Source organism: Sorex araneus, chromosome 5, assembly GCF_027595985.1.
Source record: "Sorex araneus isolate mSorAra2 chromosome 5, mSorAra2.pri, whole genome shotgun sequence".
In the NCBI taxonomy this organism is placed as follows: domain Eukaryota; kingdom Metazoa; phylum Chordata; class Mammalia; order Eulipotyphla; family Soricidae; genus Sorex; species Sorex araneus.
This window is the reverse complement of record NC_073306.1, coordinates 40,407,808-40,427,004: the sequence shown is the minus strand read 5'-3', so window position 1 is coordinate 40,427,004 and position 19,197 is coordinate 40,407,808. Positions and strand designations below refer to the sequence as shown.

Here is a 19,197-nt window from a genome sequence, read left to right as displayed (position 1 = left end):
TTACTTATTTTTTCCAAGGATTTTTGAACTACATTTTTACAATTATAGGGTAGTGATAGTATCCTTACTGTTCACCATTTCTCACAGCTAACCTCCACTGTCTCCATTCTGTTAAGGGAGGTAGTAGATACAATGGTGCGGCACTTCAAGATGCAAATATTTGGTGATCGGCAGCCTGGCTATGATGGCAAAAGAAACATGTACACAGCACATCCACTGCCAATTGGACGGGATAGGGTGAGTGGTAGCAATAAATTTTTATTATACTAGTACTTCTGTAAAAATTACATATCAGAAAAATGTTTCATTTTTCACAGATACTCTTTTTGGAGCATTGGGCCACACCCAGCAATACTTGGCTACTCTCAGCTTAATGCTTGGACGTCACTCCCAGCACTGTTTGGGGGACCAGGTGATGCCAGGAATCAGACCCAGGCATCCTGCATTCAAAATATCCGCTCAATTGACTGAGTTATCTCTCTGGCCCAACAATTCAGTTTTTACTGTTGTTTCTTAAAATAATAAACTTGTAAAAAAAAGTCCATATTTTCTTTCTTTAACTGATAATTGAAGATGAGATCAATATTAGAATTTGGATTAATTTTTATCATCTTTACTTATATTTAAAATTTCTCATTTTGTGAAAGCAAGTCTGAATGATTTTATAAATCACAGAAAATTATCTAACATCCACTTATAAAAATAAATATTCTTAATACTACAGTAACTTTATTTTTCTTCTTTTCCTTCCATCTTTCTTCCTTGTGCTCTGGGGCTACTCCCTGCTCTGTGCTATATGGTTACTCCTATATGATCATATAGGTTGATGCTGGGGACCATGTAGTCTTAGGGATTGAGCCTGGGTATCACACATGCAGAGCATGCACGTTCGCTCTTTGCACTATCTCCCCTGCCCTGACCTTTAAAACATTTAACTTCAGGGGCCAGAATGATAGTACAGAAAGGGCATTTGCCTTGCATGTGGCTGACCCAGTTCGATCCCTGGCATCCCATATGGTCCCCGAGCACCATCAGGAGTAATTTCTGAGTGCAGAACCAGGAGTAATCTCCATCGCTAGGTATGACCCCCCAAAAAAGAAAACATTTAACGCCAGTGGTCAGGGATGTAGCTCAAAGATAAAGCACATGCTTTGCATGTATGAGACCCAGGTTTCATCCCTGCCATCCAACATCCCCTCTAAAAAACTACATTAGTTTTAAAACTAGAAAAGTAATACATAAATATGTATTCTTTATGAACTTGTCCATACAGTCAAGAAATGCTATGGTTTCTTACCTCCCCATCTACCTGCACCCTTCAATTCCATTTTCCTTTTGAAAAGAAACTCTAATAAATGTTTGTTTCCTATATAGCCTTTTAGATATGCATATAAGCATATATAAATAAATATGGACTGGACCCATAGCACAGTGGGTAGGGCGTTTGCCTTGCATGTGGCCGAACTGGGTTCGATTCCACTGTCCTTCTTGGAGAGCCCGGCAAGCTACCGAGAGTATCTTGCCCGTAGAGCAGAGCCTGGAAAACTACCCATGGCATATTTGATGTGCCAAAAACAGTAATAAGTCTCACAGTGGAGATGTTACTGGTACCCACTAGAGCAAATTGATGAACAACGAGACAACAGTGCTACATATGTATACACATATATGTGTATATGCTTATGGTCTACATCTGACTCAAGGCTTACTCCTGGTTCTTCACTCTGCTATTACTCCTGGTGAGGCTCAGGGGTCTATATGGGGTGCCAGAGATTAAACCACAGTTGACCGCATTCAAGGCAAGCACCCCACCCACTATGCTTTCTCTCCAGCTCTTCATATATATATATATATATATATATATATATATATGTATTTGTCATCATGGTGGTGCTTAGGGATAAGCTATGCTCAGTGCATGGGGATCACCTCCTGTGGTGCTCATGGTACCATGTAGTACTGAGGATCGGACCTCAGTATCCTGCATGCAAACCATGCACTCTACCCTTTGAGCTATCTTCCTGCCCTATAGATATTTTTATGCATTCCGTATTTATGTACATCTATGTTCTTTTTGATTGCGTATTGTTATAGGATGTTTTTGTTTACTTAGGTGCCTGGGCACGAATCTAGGTCTTAAAATGTGTGAGACAAGTGCTCTACTACTGAGCTACATCACTGATCCCTACTTTGTCTTTTTAAATTCATGGGTTTTTTTGGTTTTTTGTTTGTTGTTTGCTGTTTTAAAGTATATGTATATATAGTATATACTATTTATTATTTTAACTAGTTTAAGTGGGATTGGGTGTTCGCCTTTCACGCGGCCGACCAGTGTTCGATTCCTCCGCCCCTCTCGAAGAGCCCGGCAAGCTACCGAGATTATGGAGCCTGCACAGCAGAGCCTGGCAAGCTACCCGTGTGTATTGGATATGCCAAAAACAGTAACAATAAGTCTCTCAATGAGAGATGTTACTGGTGCCCGCTCGAACAAATCGATGAGCAACAGGATGACAGTGACAGTGACAGTTTAAGTGAATAATTCAGTGGCATTCAGTATATTTACATTCTTATCAATGTGATTATCAGTCTTGACCACAGTTCACCTCTAGATTTTTTTCATCATCCTAAACTGAAACTTTGTGCCCATTGAACAATAATTGGCTGGTCTGCTGGTGCTATACTGAGTAGCAGAGATGCCTTTCATTAAGCAGTAACCTATTTCCCTTCTCTTACTCTCTGCTAATCAATATTCTTTCAGTGTTTTGCAATGAATTTTGACTGTTCTAGTTACCTATGTAAGTGGAATCACATACAATTTATCATTTTGTATTTGGCTTATTTTCTTACCATAATGTCTTCAAGGTTCATCCATACCGTATCATCTCCTTTATTGTTCAACTATTGCATAATACTCCATATAAAATTACTTACCTAGGGGCCGGAGCGATAGCACAGCGGGTAGGGCGTTCGCCTTGCACGCGGCCGACCCGGGTTCGATCCCCGGCATCCCATATGGTCCCCCAAGCACCGCCAGGAGTAATTCCTGAGTGCAAAGCCAGGAGTAACCCCTGAGCATCGCTGGGTGTGACCCAAAAAAAAAATTACTTACCTAATGATGAGCACTGAAGTTGTTTCCAATATTTTGAAATTATAGAAAGTGCTAAAATGAAAGTTCTTTTGTATATATTACAATGAATCTTCTGGGATCTTTCCCTCAGCTCTTGTAAATTGATGTATGTATATATTTTTTTTCCTTAGGTTGATATGGAAGTGACCCTTCCAGGTGAGGGTAAGGACCAGACCTTTAAAGTGTCTGTTCAGTGGGTGTCAGTTGTAAGCCTTCAGTTGCTGTTAGAAGCTTTGGCCGGGCACTTGAATGAGGTGCCAGATGATTCGGTACAAGCCCTTGATGTCATCACAAGACACCTTCCCTCCATGAGGTTAGTGCCCTAAAGTTGGGTTCTTTCCCACTGATGACAGACTTTTGTTTTTTCGGTCGATTACATTGGGACCATTGAAAAGTTTCTACGTAAATCAACTCAAACTTTCTTTCAATTTACAAAGAATGAAGTAAACAGACTTCCAAACTTCCTTTCAAAAACATGCAATTCCAATTCCTTGTATCTTCAGGTACACTCCAGTGGGCCGTTCCTTTTTCTCACCTCCTGAAGGTTACTACCACCCTCTGGGAGGGGGCAGGGAAGTTTGGTTTGGTTTTCATCAGTCTGTGAGACCTGCTATGTGGAATATGATGCTTAATATTGATGGTAAGTTACCTTTATTTATTTACCTTCTCACTCTTTGGGCTGGGTTTTTGTTGGCTGCTTTGTTTGTCCTTTCCCTTCCCTGAAGCTAAGTATTCTTCCTCTCTGTTAGTATCTGCGACTGCTTTCTACCGGGCTCAACCTATCATTGAATTCATGTGTGAAGTTTTAGATATTCAGAATATCAATGAGCAGACCAAACCTCTAACAGACTCCCAGCGTGTCAAGTTTACCAAAGAAATCAGAGGTAGGTATTGGCACTACCCACTTAGGGCCATGTATTTACACTAGTCTTAAAGGTATTCTCAGTGTAGTGCAAGAGCATAGATCTGAGTCAGCCACACCTGGGCTTTTAACCCATTCCTAGTTCTCTCAGAGGCCCTTGGACAAATTACTTAATCACTGTGAAGTGTAGTTTATTAAGCACTAGATAAACAGTATGCACTTTGTAGATTGCAGTGAAAATTAAATACATTTTTGATTTATAATGTGCCATCTTAGTGCCTGGTACATGTCAGGCATTTAGTGAATGTTATTCTTAGTTTAAAACTTCCATCTTGTGCTAGAATAATAGTTCAAGGGGCTAGGCTGCATGTGTAGGAGACTTGGGTTCAATACCTGGTGCCGCATGATTTCCTGAGCAAACAGGAAAGAGACCCCCCCACCCCAAGCACTGTGCAAGTAGTAGCCCATGAACACTGCTAGGTGTGACCCCCGCACCTCCCAAGAAACCCATTTTTATCTTAATACAAAACCAAAAATTCAATGATTATTCCCTTTTAAGTTTATCTATTCTTAATTTGTTGTTAGCTATTTCTCTTATTCGCTTATAAGCTTCCTGAGGGCTATTTATAGCCTGAGACTAAGCACTAGTGCTTAATTATTGCTTAATATTATTGAATTAATTAAATTAATTAATACATGTACATATAATGTCATATGGGCTCTAATGTCTTAAGGTAAGATGAGGCTTTAGCCTATCCGTGATAAAATTATTTCCGTGGGGCTGGAGAGATAGCACAGCGGGTAGGGCGTTTGCCTTGCACGCGGCCGACCCAGGTTCGAATCCCAGCATCCCATATGGGTCCCCTGAGCACTGCCAGGGATAATTCCTGAGTGCATGAGCCAGGAATGACCCCTGTTCATTGCTGGGTGTGACCCAAAAAGCAAAAATATATATATATATATTATTTCCGTATCCTGAAACTTCTGTTCCATATAATAAAATGCCTTTCTAAAGATCACATTCAAATATATTTTTGTCACTATGGTATTAACTCATATTGTTGTTTTAAATTTTTTAAACTTTAGGTCTTAAAGTTGAGGTGACTCACTGTGGACAGATGAAACGCAAATATCGAGTTTGTAATGTCACTAGACGGCCAGCCAGTCATCAAACGTATGTTAACCACATCTTAAAGATAACAGTTACATTTTTTATAACAGAAGGTACTATAATTGTTTGAAAATTGGTACTCTATTTGTAATTTTACAGTTTTTAGTTGCTAGGGTTTTTTTCTTTTAGTTTTTGGGCTATAACTGGCAGTACTTGGGGGTCTGCGCCTGGCTCGGTGCTTCCCATGATGCTCAGGGAACCGTGTAGTGTCTGGAATTGAACCAGGGCTCCTTCATGCAAAGCGTGTGCTTCAGCCCATGCTCAGGATTGTTAAGATCTTAAGTACTGAAGTCTTAAAATGTTCTTGTTTGTAAAATATATTTCCTGCCTTTAATCAATATTTTCTCTTAGAGTATGTGAAACGTAGATGAGCTTTTATTTAACAATACAGTGTCATTGCAAGCATCATTGATTATAATACTGAAATTCACTATATGGTTCAAAGGTTCTTTTTGAAGTCTATGAGTCATATAAGATTGTTATGGAAAGATATAGATATGGTCTTTTTGTGCGTGTGTGTAAATCTTTCTCCCTCTTTGTGGAGGCAGTTTTTCTAATCACCCAACGTCTTTTGGCTCCACCGTGATCCTAAAGGAAAAGAATATGTAAAAGTGCTTTTGTGAGGGTGGGGGGTGGGGGGACTTGGGCCACCCCTGGCAGTGCGGAGTCTGTGCTCAGAGGTACTCTTTGTAGTGCTCAGGTGACTGTAGGTACTGGGGACCAAACCCAGACCTCCACATACAGAACATGTATGTTTAGTCCTTTGAGTTATCTCTCTAGCCCTATAAAAGTGCTTTTAAAATAACCATTTGTGTAAGTTTAATTACTCATGCCTGACATAAATCTTTTGAGGTGAACAAACTTTTAAAAAATTTTATTTGAAGCACTGTGATTTACAATACTGTTAATGATAGCATTTCATGCATGCACCATTCCAGCACCACACCCTCTACTAAAGCATGAGGGGATTAAGGGACTTGCCTTGCATGTAGCCAAACCCCGTTGATTTCCAGCACCACTTATGGTCCCAAGCAGCACCAGGAATGACCCCTGAACCAGAGAACCAGGAGTAAACCTGGGCACTACCAAGTGTGGCCCCCAAACAAAAGAAAACAATCCTTTTTCTTGTCCTAGCTTCAGCAAAAACAGAGAATTCCAATGGAATCATTGTTCTGATTAAATACCACAATTAATTAGGTGAACATGTTCAAATAAAATTGACCTTCTAGGGGAAAAAAGGCTGTGTAGAGATCTCAAAGGGCTAGTGTGTATGTTTTGCATGTGGGAGTCCCAAAGTTGATCTCCTGAACCATGTAATCCCTTGAACACCACTCAGAGGTAATTCTAAACAAAATGCAGGAATAGCTCCTGAGCACATTGGATGTGTTTCCAAAATCCTCCCCCAAAAGATGTGTTCCCAAAACCCTCCCCCAAAAGAAAAGAAATTGACCTTTGTTGTTTTGTTTGGTTTTGGTTTCAGGGATCTAACCATCTCATACATGCAATACATGTGTTAGTTTATCACTCAACTACTTCCCGGGTCCTTGACCTGGGTTTTGTTTGTTTGTTTGTTTTTAATTTATTTTAATTTTAATGAATCACCATGAGATGCAGTTACAGACTTACACAGTTTCATGATTGCGTTCCAGTTAAACAATGTTCAAGTAGCCATCCTCCACCAGTGCCAATTCTCCACCACCAGTGTTCCCTGTGTCCCTCCCCTACCCCCTCCTCTCCCTACCTCCTGCCTCTGTGGCAGGCACATTCCCTCTTACTCTCTCTGTCCTTTTAGCTGTTATGGTTTACAGTACAGGTATCAAGCAGCCATCATGTTTGGTCCATAGTCTACTTTCAGCATGCATCTACCATCCCAAGTGATCTCTACAACCATCATTTACTTAGTGCTCCTTTCTCCATCCCAGCTACCTTTCCCCCCACCCCCCCTCCCCCCCACCCCCCGTGCATGAGATCGACTTCCGAGCCATGGGACAATACACCTGACCCTTATTTCTACTGTCCTTAGGTGTTAGTCTCCTATTATGTTACTTTATATTTCACAACTGAGTGCAGTCATTCTGTGTTTGACCTGTTTTTTAAATGATGTATTCAAGATAGAAAATGTTAGTAGGTTTTTGTTTGTTTACTTATTTAGGAATAAAGAACTTGAGGAACTTTCTAAAAAAGTCGTTCTTTTCTATAGTTTTCCCTTACAGCTAGAAAATGGTCAAGCTATGGAATGTACAGTAGCTCAATACTTTAAGCAAAAATATAGTTTGCAGCTGAAATATCCCCATCTTCCCTGTCTCCAAGTGGGACAAGAACAAAAGCATACATACTTGCCACTTGAGGTAAGCCAAAGATTTTTTTTTACCAATCTACCAATGTCTTGAATTAAAAAAAAAAAAAGCCCTACTCTAGAATAGTGGTAGAATTTAGTATTAATTTCCAGACAGATTTACTGTGTAATAGAAATTCCATTCTAAGGGTTGGGTGATGAGCAGTAATGCATGACAGAAGAAATTGTTTGCAAAGTCTTATGACATAAAAGTTCTACTTCAGAACTTCATAAACTAATTTCTCTTTGCCTTTTTATAGGTCTGTAATATAGTGGCAGGACAGCGATGTATTAAGAAGCTCACAGACAATCAGACTTCCACGATGATCAAAGCCACAGCAAGGTCTGCTCCTGACAGACAGGAAGAAATCAGTAGACTGGTCAGTAAGGCGTGGTCTTTAAGATAAGCTAGTTTTAATATTAAGGGGGAGGGGAGTGGGGAAGGCACAATAATAGAAAACTCCAAATGGGACACAGTTGCTCTTTGGTTTTTATATATGCAGGCTTTCCTGTTCTTTAGGTAAAGAGTAACAGCATGGTGGGTGGACCTGATCCGTATCTTAAAGAATTTGGTATCGTTGTCCACAATGAAATGACAGAGCTCACAGGCAGGGTACTTCCTGCTCCAATGCTGCAATACGGAGGCCGGGTAAGCATTTTATGTTCTTCAGCAAGTTGCTTTAAACAACCAGCCAAACAAATAATCCAGGGTTTTCCCACTGTGGCATTGAATTTACCCATAATTTTAATTATTATTGCTTTTTTTTGTCTTTTGGCTAATGCCAAATACTTTTGTTTAGTCCCTCATCTACTTTTAAATGATCATAGATTGTAATATCTTTTCTCTTTACTTTTGTTTCCTTCTTTTCTTTCTTTTTTTTTTTTAAAGAATAAAACAGTAGCCACTCCCAACCAGGGTGTCTGGGACATGCGAGGAAAGCAGTTTTATGCTGGCATTGAAATTAAAGTCTGGGCAGTTGCTTGTTTTGCACCTCAGAAACAATGTAGAGAAGATTTACTTAAGTGAGTATCTTTATATTTTTCAGCTTGGTTCTAACTCTTCCAGATGTAAAAAATACTGACTTTATGTGAATTTATGGTGAGCGCTGGCACTAAACCCCTGATTCCTATGGTGATATTATCTGACTAAAAGAAAAAGACCTTGGGGCTGGAGTACAGCAGGTCGGGCCAACTTGCCTTGCATGTGGATGACCCAAGTTTGAACCCCAGCAAATTGCAGACTTGGGGATTGCTTTAAGAATCTAGCTCAGCTTCCTTACGTTTAGAGCAGAAATTTGTCTGAAGAATTACTGGTTGGCAAGTTCTGAGTTTTTAGTGAAGTACTAAGATAGAATTAAATTCATTAAAAATTTTTTTTATTAGTGAATCACTGTGAGGTAAGAATTAAATTCATTTTTATTTTTATTCTTTGTATGTACACTTTGGTTTTTGGGCCATCCCTGGTGGGGATCAAGGGACCATATGGGATACCAGGGAACAGACTGAGGTTGGCTGTGTGCAAGGAAAGTGCTCTACCTCCTGTACTATCTCTTCAGACCTAAGAATTTATTTTTAATCATAATTTTACTTGTGATATTGTTTAATTGCAGTTTCACTAAGATTTTTGCTTCATGATTTACAAGAGCAGCTGTTTATAGGAAGTTAGTGAGAAGGGTGGACAAATCAAGGCAGAAAAAGGAAATTGAGATTTAACGAAAACAATCCTACAAAATATTGACAGAAACAAAATTAATTGAGGAGGCTGACGGCATAGACTGAACTGACTTCTTAAATCTAAGATTTAAGACTTCAAAAAAAATAAAATAAAATAAAATTTAAGACTTCACAGTGAATTTTGTCCTTTTTTGGTGGGGGTGGGGAACTCACACTTGGCAATGCTCTGGGGTTACTTCTGGCTCTGTGCTCAGGGATCACTCCTGGCAGGGCTTGGGGACCATATGGTATGCCAGGGTCAATTCATGTCAGCTGTGTGCAAAGCAAGCACCTTACCCACTGTACTATCTGACTCAAATTTTGCCTTTTTTTAAAAAAATGAAGTCTTCTCTTGGCAATGTTAATGAATCAAATCTGTTACCAGGGGCAGAGCGATAGTATAGAGGGTAGGGAGCTTGCCTTGCACACAGCCAGCCAACCTGGTTCAGTCCCTGGCACCACATGTGGTCCCCTAATCCCCACCAGGAATGATCCCTAAGCATAGAACCAGGAGTAAGGTCTGAACACTGCTGGGTGTGGCCAATATATTATTTTTTAATCATCCAGGTCATTAATTCAGAGCTGAAGAAAAAGCAGTGTCAGGGGCTGGAGTGATAATATAGTGGGGAGGACATTTGCCTTGCATGCGGCTGACACGGGTTTGATCCCTGGCATCCCATATGGTTCCCTAAGCACCTCCAGGAGTAATTCCTGAGTGCAGAGCCCGAAGTTACCCCTGAGCATCGCAGGGTGTGACTCAAAAAGAAAAAAAGAAAAGAGAAGAAAAGAAAGAAAAAGAAAAAGGAAAGGAAAAAGAAACATCAAAATTTCAGATAACAAAGCCTATTAATTATATATGGGGCTGGAGTGATAGCACAGCGGGTAGGGCGTTTGCTGACCTGGGTTCGATTCCTCCGCCCCTCTCAGAGAGCCCGGCAAGCCCCAAGAGTATCCCACCCACGTAGCACAGCCTGGCAAGCTATCCGTGGCGTATTCAATATGCCAAAAACGGTAACAACAAGTCTCACAATGGAGATATTACTGGTGCCCTCTTGAGCAAATCCATGAGCAACGGGATGACAGTGATAGTGATACAGTGATATACATATATATATATACACATATGTGTATGTACACAAACAGGATCTGTAACCAATTTGGATATAATCCTAAACATACTGATTTTGGTTTCCATGTTCCCTATTAAACATTCTCCTAAGGATTCATATAATAGGCTTTGTTATCTGAAATTTTTACATTGCTTTATCTTCAGCTCTGAATTAATGACCTAAGTGATTAAAAAATAATCTTTGGATGGGAATGCTTTTCTAGTCCCTGGCTCCTGACTGAGGCATAGCTATTAAAAAATTTAAAATGATAATCTGACGGCTTAATAATATATGTTGTTCTGCATTATACTTTGCAGCTAGACAGTAGTCAGGTTTTTGGCAGCTAGTTAAAGATGAGTTTTTATTGGTTTCAAATTTTGGGTAAGAATTTGCAGAACTAAAAGCAGTAACTTAGAGGGAAGTAAATGCTAAGAACGTACGTGAAATGAAAGCACTTGCCATTGTTTTTTTTTTGTGTCTTAATAGGAGTTTTACTGACCAGCTTCGTAAAATCTCTAAGGATGCAGGCATGCCTATCCAAGGTCAGCCATGTTTCTGCAAGTATGCACAAGGTGCAGACAGCGTGGAGCCCATGTTTAAACATCTGAAAATGACATACGTGGGCCTACAGTTAATCGTGGTTATCTTGCCTGGAAAGACACCAGTATATGGTATGGACACTTTTAATGTTGAATGAGGGATGATTTCACAGTAGTAGGTGCAGCAGTCAGGGTAAGTTAAGTTATACAAATGTTTCAGACAACCCCAAGCTCTCTGCCTCAAACAACAAAGGTTAGTCTTGCTCCTGCTGTCTATCTGCTGAGGGTAGATTTCAGCCTCCGATCTTTGTCATCTGACCATATCCACTCTGAGACCCACGTTGGCACAGTAATAGCCGTTGGGAATGTTGCTGCCTCGTAGCAGAGAGAAATAAGAGCTCTGAATGACTCCTGATATCTTCAGTTTCAAGACCGCAGCATGCTACCTGATTCTTCCCTAGCTGTGTGGAGGAAGTAGGAGTCAGCCGGAAATGCAGAGGGAAGGAGGATTTGGGCATGAAAAACTCTTCGATAGCCCCCAAACTAGGGAGGGCTGGAGTGTTTGGTAAAAAGCACTTAGAAATGTCAGATTGGGGGAAAGCTGGGAAGCCTATCCCTTTCGGGAAAGGAGGTATTTAGTTTGTATCTTTTATGAGAAGAATGATGTAAAATTCTTTTGTCTATCTTGTAAATAAAGGATTTGGAACTACAGAGCAGCCTTTTGAACTTAATAAAATATTTTAAGTTCTCTGTACATTTGTTTCTTTTATTACCTTCTCCTTATCTTTAATGTTTAAGTGGGGGTTAGGGAGGAGGAACAAAATATTGTAACGTTCCAGGGTTTGGTGTGTGTACTGAGAGGGAGGAGAGTGGAGGAGACTGATTCCTTTGTCAGACCACTTCTGTGGCAGAGGAACCTCCAGGATTGAGTGAATGGTGGCAGTAGCATGGAGGAATAAAGATAACTGGTTTGGGGCTCGAACCTTAGTACAGCGGGCAGGACATTTGCCTTGCATGCTATCAACTTGGGTTCAATCCCCAGCACCTCATATGGTCCCTGGAGCCTGCCAGGAATAATTCCAGAGTGCAAAGCCAAGAGTAATCCCTGAATACCTCTGAATGTGGCCCTAACATGCCCCACTCCAAATTTAGATCAATTTATTATTATTTTTTTTAATGTGTGGCCTCGGAGATGGCTCACAAGTGTAGAATGCATGCTTGGTATGTGACAGGTCAAAATTGAAATCAGGTAACACTCCAGGTAGTGACCCCGCCATGCTTCTCCAAACACTCTGAGTCACCCCGCCCTGGGAGCATCTCATTGGGAGTATCCCCCAGAACTGCTAGGTGTGGCCTCCAAACAAAACTAAATTGTCCTGAAGGTTCAAAAGATGAAAGAATCAATTGTGGCAAGTACCTACCACAGTGGACTCTATTGCAGGCAGTCTAGGAATGTCAGCCTGTGGGATTTTAGCTCTTCTCTTAGAAATTAGCACTGTAGCACTGTCGTTCCGTTGTTCATTGATTTGCTCGAGTGGGCACCAGTAACGGTTCCATTGTGAGACTTGTTGTTACTGTTTTTGGCATATCGAATATGCCATGGGTAGCTTGCCAGGCTCTGCCATGCGGATGGGATACTCTTGGTAGCTTGCCAGGCTCTCCAAGAGAGACGGAGGAATTGAACCCGGTTCAGCCACATGCAAGGCAAACGCCCTACTCGCTGTGCTATCACTCTAGTCCCTCTTAGAAATTAGAACATTAAAAACATTTTTAAAATTAATTAATTGATTTTTGTAGCGGAGGTGAAACGAGTTGGAGATACCCTCCTGGGAATGGCCACACAGTGTGTCCAGGTGAAAAATGTTGTGAAGACCTCACCCCAAACCCTTTCTAACCTTTGCCTGAAGATAAATGCAAAGCTTGGAGGAATCAACAATGTGCTTGTACCTCATCAAAGGTAAGAGTCTGAACTCCTGTTTTTTATTGGGGGGGGGGCTCATCTGACATTGCTTAGGAATTCTTCTTGTCCTTGGGCTTCGAGCTTGCTCTCAGCAGTGATTGGGGAACTATGTGGTACTCGGTTGACCCCAGGCCTCTGACATGTGAAGCCTGTGTACAGCTCATTGTACTATCTCTCTGTCCCCTGGACTCGATTTTTTCCCTTTCTTTCTTTCTTTCTTTCTTTCTTTCTTTCTTTCTTTCTTTCTTTCTTTCTTTCTTTCTTTCTTTCTTTCTTTCTTCCTTCCTTCCTTCCTTCCTTCCTTCCTTCCTTCCTTCCTTCCTTCCTTCCTTCCTTCCTTCCTTCCTTCCTTCCTTCCTTCCTTCCTTCCTTCCTTTCTTTCTTTCTTTCTTTCTTTCTTTCTTTCTTTCTTTCTTTCTTTCTTTCTTTCTCTCGTGTCTGGGATCCAGTTAAGGGCTTCATACATACAGCTCATGTGCTCTACCACTAGTTGCATCCCTGACCACCCACTTTTTAAAGCTGAGATCTATTTTACAGAGCCAGAGAGGTAGCACAGTGAGTTAAATGTTTGCCCTGCACTCATTGAATTGGGTTCAATTCCCAGTACTCCATATTCTCCCCAGAGCACTGCCAGAAGCACGGAGCACAGGGCCAGGACAAAAGCCCTAAGCACAGCCACGTATGGCCCAAAAAACAAATAAACAATTAATTTAGATACTTTTGGTAAAGCTCACAAATCTCAAATGTACATCTCTCTTTTTTTCTTATATATGTCTTTGCTAATGCAGTCACTGTTCAAATTAAGATGTAGGGGCTGTCGGACCCTAGCACTGCATATGTTAAGTTAGTTTTTTTCTGTTGAATTCCCAGGATCCCAAGCGCCTGTTTAGAGAAAGCTTTTCCTTTACACACATAGGATTAAATTTTTTTTTTTTGCTTTTTGGGTCACACCTGGCGATGCACAGAGGTTGCTCCTGGCTCTGCACTCAGGAACCACCCCTGGTGGTGCTCAGGGGATCATATGGGATGCTGGGAATCGAACTTGGGTTGGCTGCTTGCAAGGCAAATGCCCTACCCGCTGTGCTATTGCTCCAGCCCCAGGATTAATTTTTTTTAAATTTATTTATTTTTAATTAGTGAATCACCATGAGGGTACAGTTGCAGATTTATACATTTTTGTGCTCATTTTTCCCCCATACAAAGTTTGAGAACCCATCCCTTCACCAGTGCCCATTCTCCACCACCGGTACACCCAACATCCCTCCTACCCTCCCCAATCCCATCTCCCCCCACCCCACCCTGCCACTGTGGCAGGGCATTTCCTTTTGTTCTCTCTCTCTCATTAGGTGTTGTGGTTTGCAATAGAGGTGTTGAGTGGCCACTGTGTTCAGTCTCTAGTTCACATTCAGCCCGCATCACCCTTCCCCCGCATGGCCTTTGACCGCATTATACTTGGTGATCCCTTCTCTGAGTTGCCCTCTCCCCAGAATGTGAGGCCAGCTTCCAGGATTAAATTTTTGTGTCAGATTCTTTTTAAAGAATTCTTCTCCCCGGGGCTGGAGTGATAGCACAGCCAGTAGGGTGTTTGCCTTGCACGCGGCCGACCCGGGTTCGATTCCCAGCATCCCATATGGTCCCCTGAGCAGCGTCAGGGGTAATTCCTGAGTGCAGAGCCAGGAGTAACCCCTGTGCATTGCCGGGTGTGACCTAAAAAGCAAAAAAAAAAAAAAAGAATTCTTCTCCCCTTCTGTTTCTGCCATAATCAAAGAATCACATTGATTTCTTCAGCTGATTTAGATTTACTATGTTGGGTCTCACAAATACTCTGCGGGCCTTAGCAAGACCAAGTCTAGTCCCTTTGTAAAACTGTACTTCTATCTGGTGAATTTGCTAAACTCAGATATGTTCATCTGTATTTCTCAATGGCAATATCTTCTTCAATCCGAGCAGGCCCTCAGTGTTCCAGCAGCCTGTCATCTTCCTGGGCGCAGATGTCACGCATCCTCCAGCAGGGGACGGGAAGAAACCCTCAATTGCTGCTGTGGTTGGCAGTATGGATGGCCACCCCAGCCGGTACTGTGCCACTGTTCGAGTGCAGACCTCCCGCCAGGAGATTTCCCAGGAGCTTCTCTATAGCCAGGAGGTAATCCAGGATCTCACTAACATGGTTCGAGAGCTGCTGATCCAGTTCTACAAATCTACACGTTTCAAACCCACACGGATCATCTATTACCGTGGAGGAGTATCCGAGGGACAAATGAAACAGGTACTCCCATTTCCTTCTCATTGCTCTAAAGGCTTCTGTCTGTCTGACGGAGCCTCTTTCTTTTTGCTTTTTGGGTCACACCCAGCGATGCTCAGGGGTTACTCCTGGCTTTGCACTCAGGAATTACTCCCGGCAGTGCTTGGGGTACCATATGGGATGCCGGGGATCGAACCCAGGTCGGCCACGTGCAAGGCAAACGCCCTACCCGCTGTACTATCGCTCCGGCCCAAGGAGCCTCTTTCTTTTTGTCACTCTGGTTAAACCAGATCTGAGAGACACTAGGTGAGTTCTCAATTGAACATCGTTTCATTTCTAACTCATAGGTAGCTTGGCCAGAACTAATAGCAATCCGAAAGGCATGCATTAGCTTGGAAGAAGATTACCGGCCAGGAATAACCTATATTGTGGTACAGAAAAGACATCACACACGACTCTTCTGTGCAGACAAAACAGAAAGGGTAAGAAAACATAGGAAATGCTTTATTGTCTGACACAAGCAAATGTGGTTTTGAATGAGCATCCATATATTTTCCCCTTAGAGGCAAATAATTATTTATTATTTGCCTAATAATTATTAAATAAAAATAAAAACACTAACTTCACTTTAACCTAGATGATCGATTCTGAGTGATGCAGGAGTCAAGACTCAAGACTAACTCTGTTTATCTTGTTGATTGAAATACTTGTTTCTAGAATTTTTAGAGTGGAAATCAGAAACATGCCTCGTCTATAATGCTATTACTAGTAACTTACAAAAGGAAGGACTGACTATTTGAAAGTATGTCTGTTTGCTACTTTTTGCTATTAGTGCCTGAGGCACTTCCAGGGTATAAAGAAGAATTTGATTTCCAGATAATTTTGCATTGATGGGTTGGGGGTGAGCCACACTTGGCTATGCTCAGGGCTTATTTTTGGCTCTGTACTCAGGGGACTGTGTGGTGCCAGGAACCAAAAAGTCAGCTTTGTGCAGGCAGTTACCTGCTGTATTATCCCTGGACTCTTACAAGATATTTTGAGAGCTTTTGTTTCTTTGGTTTTTGCCACACCTGGCAGTGCTTGGGTCTACTCCCAGCACTGTGCTCAAGAGATTGACCCATGAGGTTCTGGGAATCCAACCTGAACCATCTACCAGGGTCAGGAACACTGCATATGTTCCACCCACAAGAGCTATCTCTTGATCACTGTGCAGGGGAGTCTTGCTGAGGAACTTTGAATGCCTATGATCTTACTAACCTGGGCAATATGCTTCTCTCAACCGTAATGATTTCAACTGTAAAATGTAATAAGAACAATACCTACCTCGTAGGGAGGTTATGGGTATCACATTAATAAATGAATGTTAATTTGGGGTACAATGCACAGAAAAGGCCTTTTATATTCTCTAGTTATAATCTGATATTTACATATAAACTCGGCAAGTTGCAGGTACGTAATATTGATGACTTTGCTGCCATGGTTCTTTTTATGACATTAATTCCTCTTTCCAAGCCCTCCCTAATCCGTCTCCTTGGAGACTAGTACTTTCAGTTGCCCAGTCTTGTAACCTTGTGGATGACTCTGACTATTTTCTAGTACACCCTTAGTTTTTTTTTGTCTCTGCTCCAAGACTGAGCTCTTTCTTTTTGTTTTCCGAAGTATTAGAGAGCTCAAGTTTTTAACCTTTGGATTCCAGGTTTTCCACTCAACACAGATTCAAATTCTGTCTTCTAAAATTGCCTAGGCACTGAGTAAACAGCTTTCTTAGTTTTGGTTAATACAAATTCTCTCAACTCTTGCCCAAACTCTGGAAAGAAAATGTGCTGTCAATCCCTCCTTGACTGCATAATCTCTCCATCTCTTTGTCACTGTGCTGACCCAGTAGCTTTAGGACTTGGGTTATCTTTCTAGAACCTGAAGCTTTGTTATCACTTTGCTTTTTAACACTCTCACACCTCAACCTTCAAGATAAACTGGCCAAGTTCTTGGCTATTTTGCCAAGATACTTCCCTGGTTGTGCATGGGACCCATGAGGTGCTGGGAATATAACCTGGACCACTGACCAGGGTGATCCAGGTTAGATTACTAAAGTCTTTCATTCTTTAAACATGCCGTTTGCCAATTTCTATTCTGTATATTCTGTATTATTCCACTTTCCTATTCTCTTTGCTTCTACACTCAGACTTATAGAAAACTCTAGGATAATATGGGGTTTGTCCTTTTAGCCTTGCCGCAGGGAACTTAGTTTACCTTAAAGCAATGTCCTTTCTGTATGGACATAGGAAAACAGTTAATGTTATGCTTTGTAACTTGGGAGCCAATTGACTCCAATAATATTTACTCCTGGTTTCTCAACTCAGTTGCCCTTAGTTCCTAGCACCCCAAAAGCAGGGTCCCGACGAGGGACGGAATGGACCCAGGGCAAGCTGTGAGCTACCCTGGCATCGAAATGGGCCAGAGCAAAGCGCCACAATACTCAACTATAAGTTGAGAGCATGGTCATAGACAAATGCTGTCATGATCCAAAAGTAACGACAAGACTAGGACCCTGCTGGGGTTAGGAAGACTAACCTGACCTGAGGACTGTGGTCTGGAATGTATAGTGAATGTCCTCAGGAAGAACCAAACTTTAAGTCTGATATATCTCTTACTGTGCTTATACAGAATGACATTGCTAGAAATATTAGAAGTAAATTTACTGTAACTATTTAAGCGGATTACTAGCTGAGGAAGGAAGAAAGGTACACACCCTGACACACCCTTGTTTGGACCCTACCCTTGAGCTGATCTCCTAGTAATCTCCTTAGATAAGATTTTGTTAATCTCCTCAAGAAATGGTCTTACCCTTCTTTGTTGATTTGTTAATGTTAACCCCAAATCAACCTTTGTGTTACTGCCCTATGTAATTTGCTATATAAACTAAGACTGTGGGGGAAGATAGGGTAGACAGAAGAAGAAGGCAAGAGAGACAGAAGATAAGAGAGACAGAAGAAGACAAGCGAGACAGAAGAAGAAGACGGGAGACAAAAGAAGATGGGAGAGACAACAGAAGAAGACAGGGGAGACAGAAGAAGACAGAAGAGACAGAGAAGGAGACACAGAGACACACGAGAGGACATGGGAGAAGAACAGAGAAGAGACAGAAGCAGAGACAGAGAGGTCGGAAGAGACTAGAGAAGAGACTATAGAGATAGAGACAGAGAGACAGACAGAAGAGAGCACAATGGCACACACAGAAGCAGAGCACAAGGAGGAGCTGTCCCGATCCGGTCCATACGCAACGGCTTGAGAACACCGAACGCAAGGTGTGTGTAAGAGAGAGAGAGAGAGAACTGCCCCGAGTGCCCAAGGACAACAGAACAACATGACACATCATTGTGTCTCCCCCTCCCGCGCACGCCGCCTTTGTAATTTTTTGCAGAAAAGTATGATTAAAATAAAAATTGCTGTGCCAGAGGAATAGTAAGGCAGGTAAGGTAAGCTTGCAAATTCAGTCCTCAGGGCCCTGTGAGGAATGATTCCTAACACATAGCCAGAAGCAATCCCTGAGCACAGCTGGGTGATGCTCCCCATCATATAATAAACCAGATCATAAATTTACAATTGCAAATTTTAACCAAACCTTTAATGCTGTGGTGTTTTATTCTTGGTGGGTGGGGAGGGGGTTGATGGGGAATTAGAGGCAGATGTTTAAACCAAATATGATCGAACCTGGGCTTCCCAACATGAAAAGCACGGGCTTAACCTTTTGAGTTATTTCTCCAGCCCTAATACTGTGATATTTTCCACCTTTGTGTTTCCATAGTATGTGTTCTAAACTTTTATACACTTTTCCCCCTCAGAAAACAAAATCTAGGGGCCGGAGCGATAGCACAGCGGGTAGGGCGTTTGCCTTGCACGCGGCCGACCTGGGTTCGATCCCCGGCATCCCATATGGTCCCCCAAGCACCGCCAGGAGTAGTTCCTGAGTGCAAAGCCAGGAGTAACCCCTGAGCATCGCTGGGTGTGACCCAAAAAGCAAAAAAAAAAAAAAAAAGAAAAAGAAAACAAAATCTAGGACGCATTTTTCTGACTCCCTTGACTGTACTTTCAATTCTAGCTAAACCTTCCTTTTTCTTATTTTCTTCCTCAAATCTCAG

The 19,197-nt window shown here is 41.7% G+C and overlaps 1 protein-coding gene across 4 annotated transcripts in view; it reads left to right on the top strand.

Moving 5' to 3' along the window:
- The window catches only part of AGO4 (argonaute RISC component 4), a 39,267-nt gene that overhangs the window by 11,358 nt on the left and 8,712 nt on the right, over positions 1-19,197 (top strand). For 3 of the 4 annotated variants that reach the window (XM_004614253.3, XM_055139479.1, XM_055139477.1), the window contains 13 exons: positions 117-237; positions 3,259-3,440; positions 3,631-3,767; positions 3,877-4,011; positions 5,076-5,163; positions 7,361-7,508; positions 7,756-7,875; positions 8,016-8,144; positions 8,385-8,518; positions 10,804-10,988; positions 12,654-12,813; positions 14,767-15,082; positions 15,406-15,540. In XM_004614253.3, the coding sequence (XP_004614310.1) occupies positions 117-237; positions 3,259-3,440; positions 3,631-3,767; positions 3,877-4,011; positions 5,076-5,163; positions 7,361-7,508; positions 7,756-7,875; positions 8,016-8,144; positions 8,385-8,518; positions 10,804-10,988; positions 12,654-12,813; positions 14,767-15,082; positions 15,406-15,540 (1,990 nt within the window). The remainder of the gene's footprint in view (positions 1-116; positions 238-3,258; positions 3,441-3,630; positions 3,768-3,876; positions 4,012-5,075; positions 5,164-7,360; positions 7,509-7,755; positions 7,876-8,015; positions 8,145-8,384; positions 8,519-10,803; positions 10,989-12,653; positions 12,814-14,766; positions 15,083-15,405; positions 15,541-19,197) is intronic. The other variant, XM_055139478.1, reaches the window with a different exon arrangement.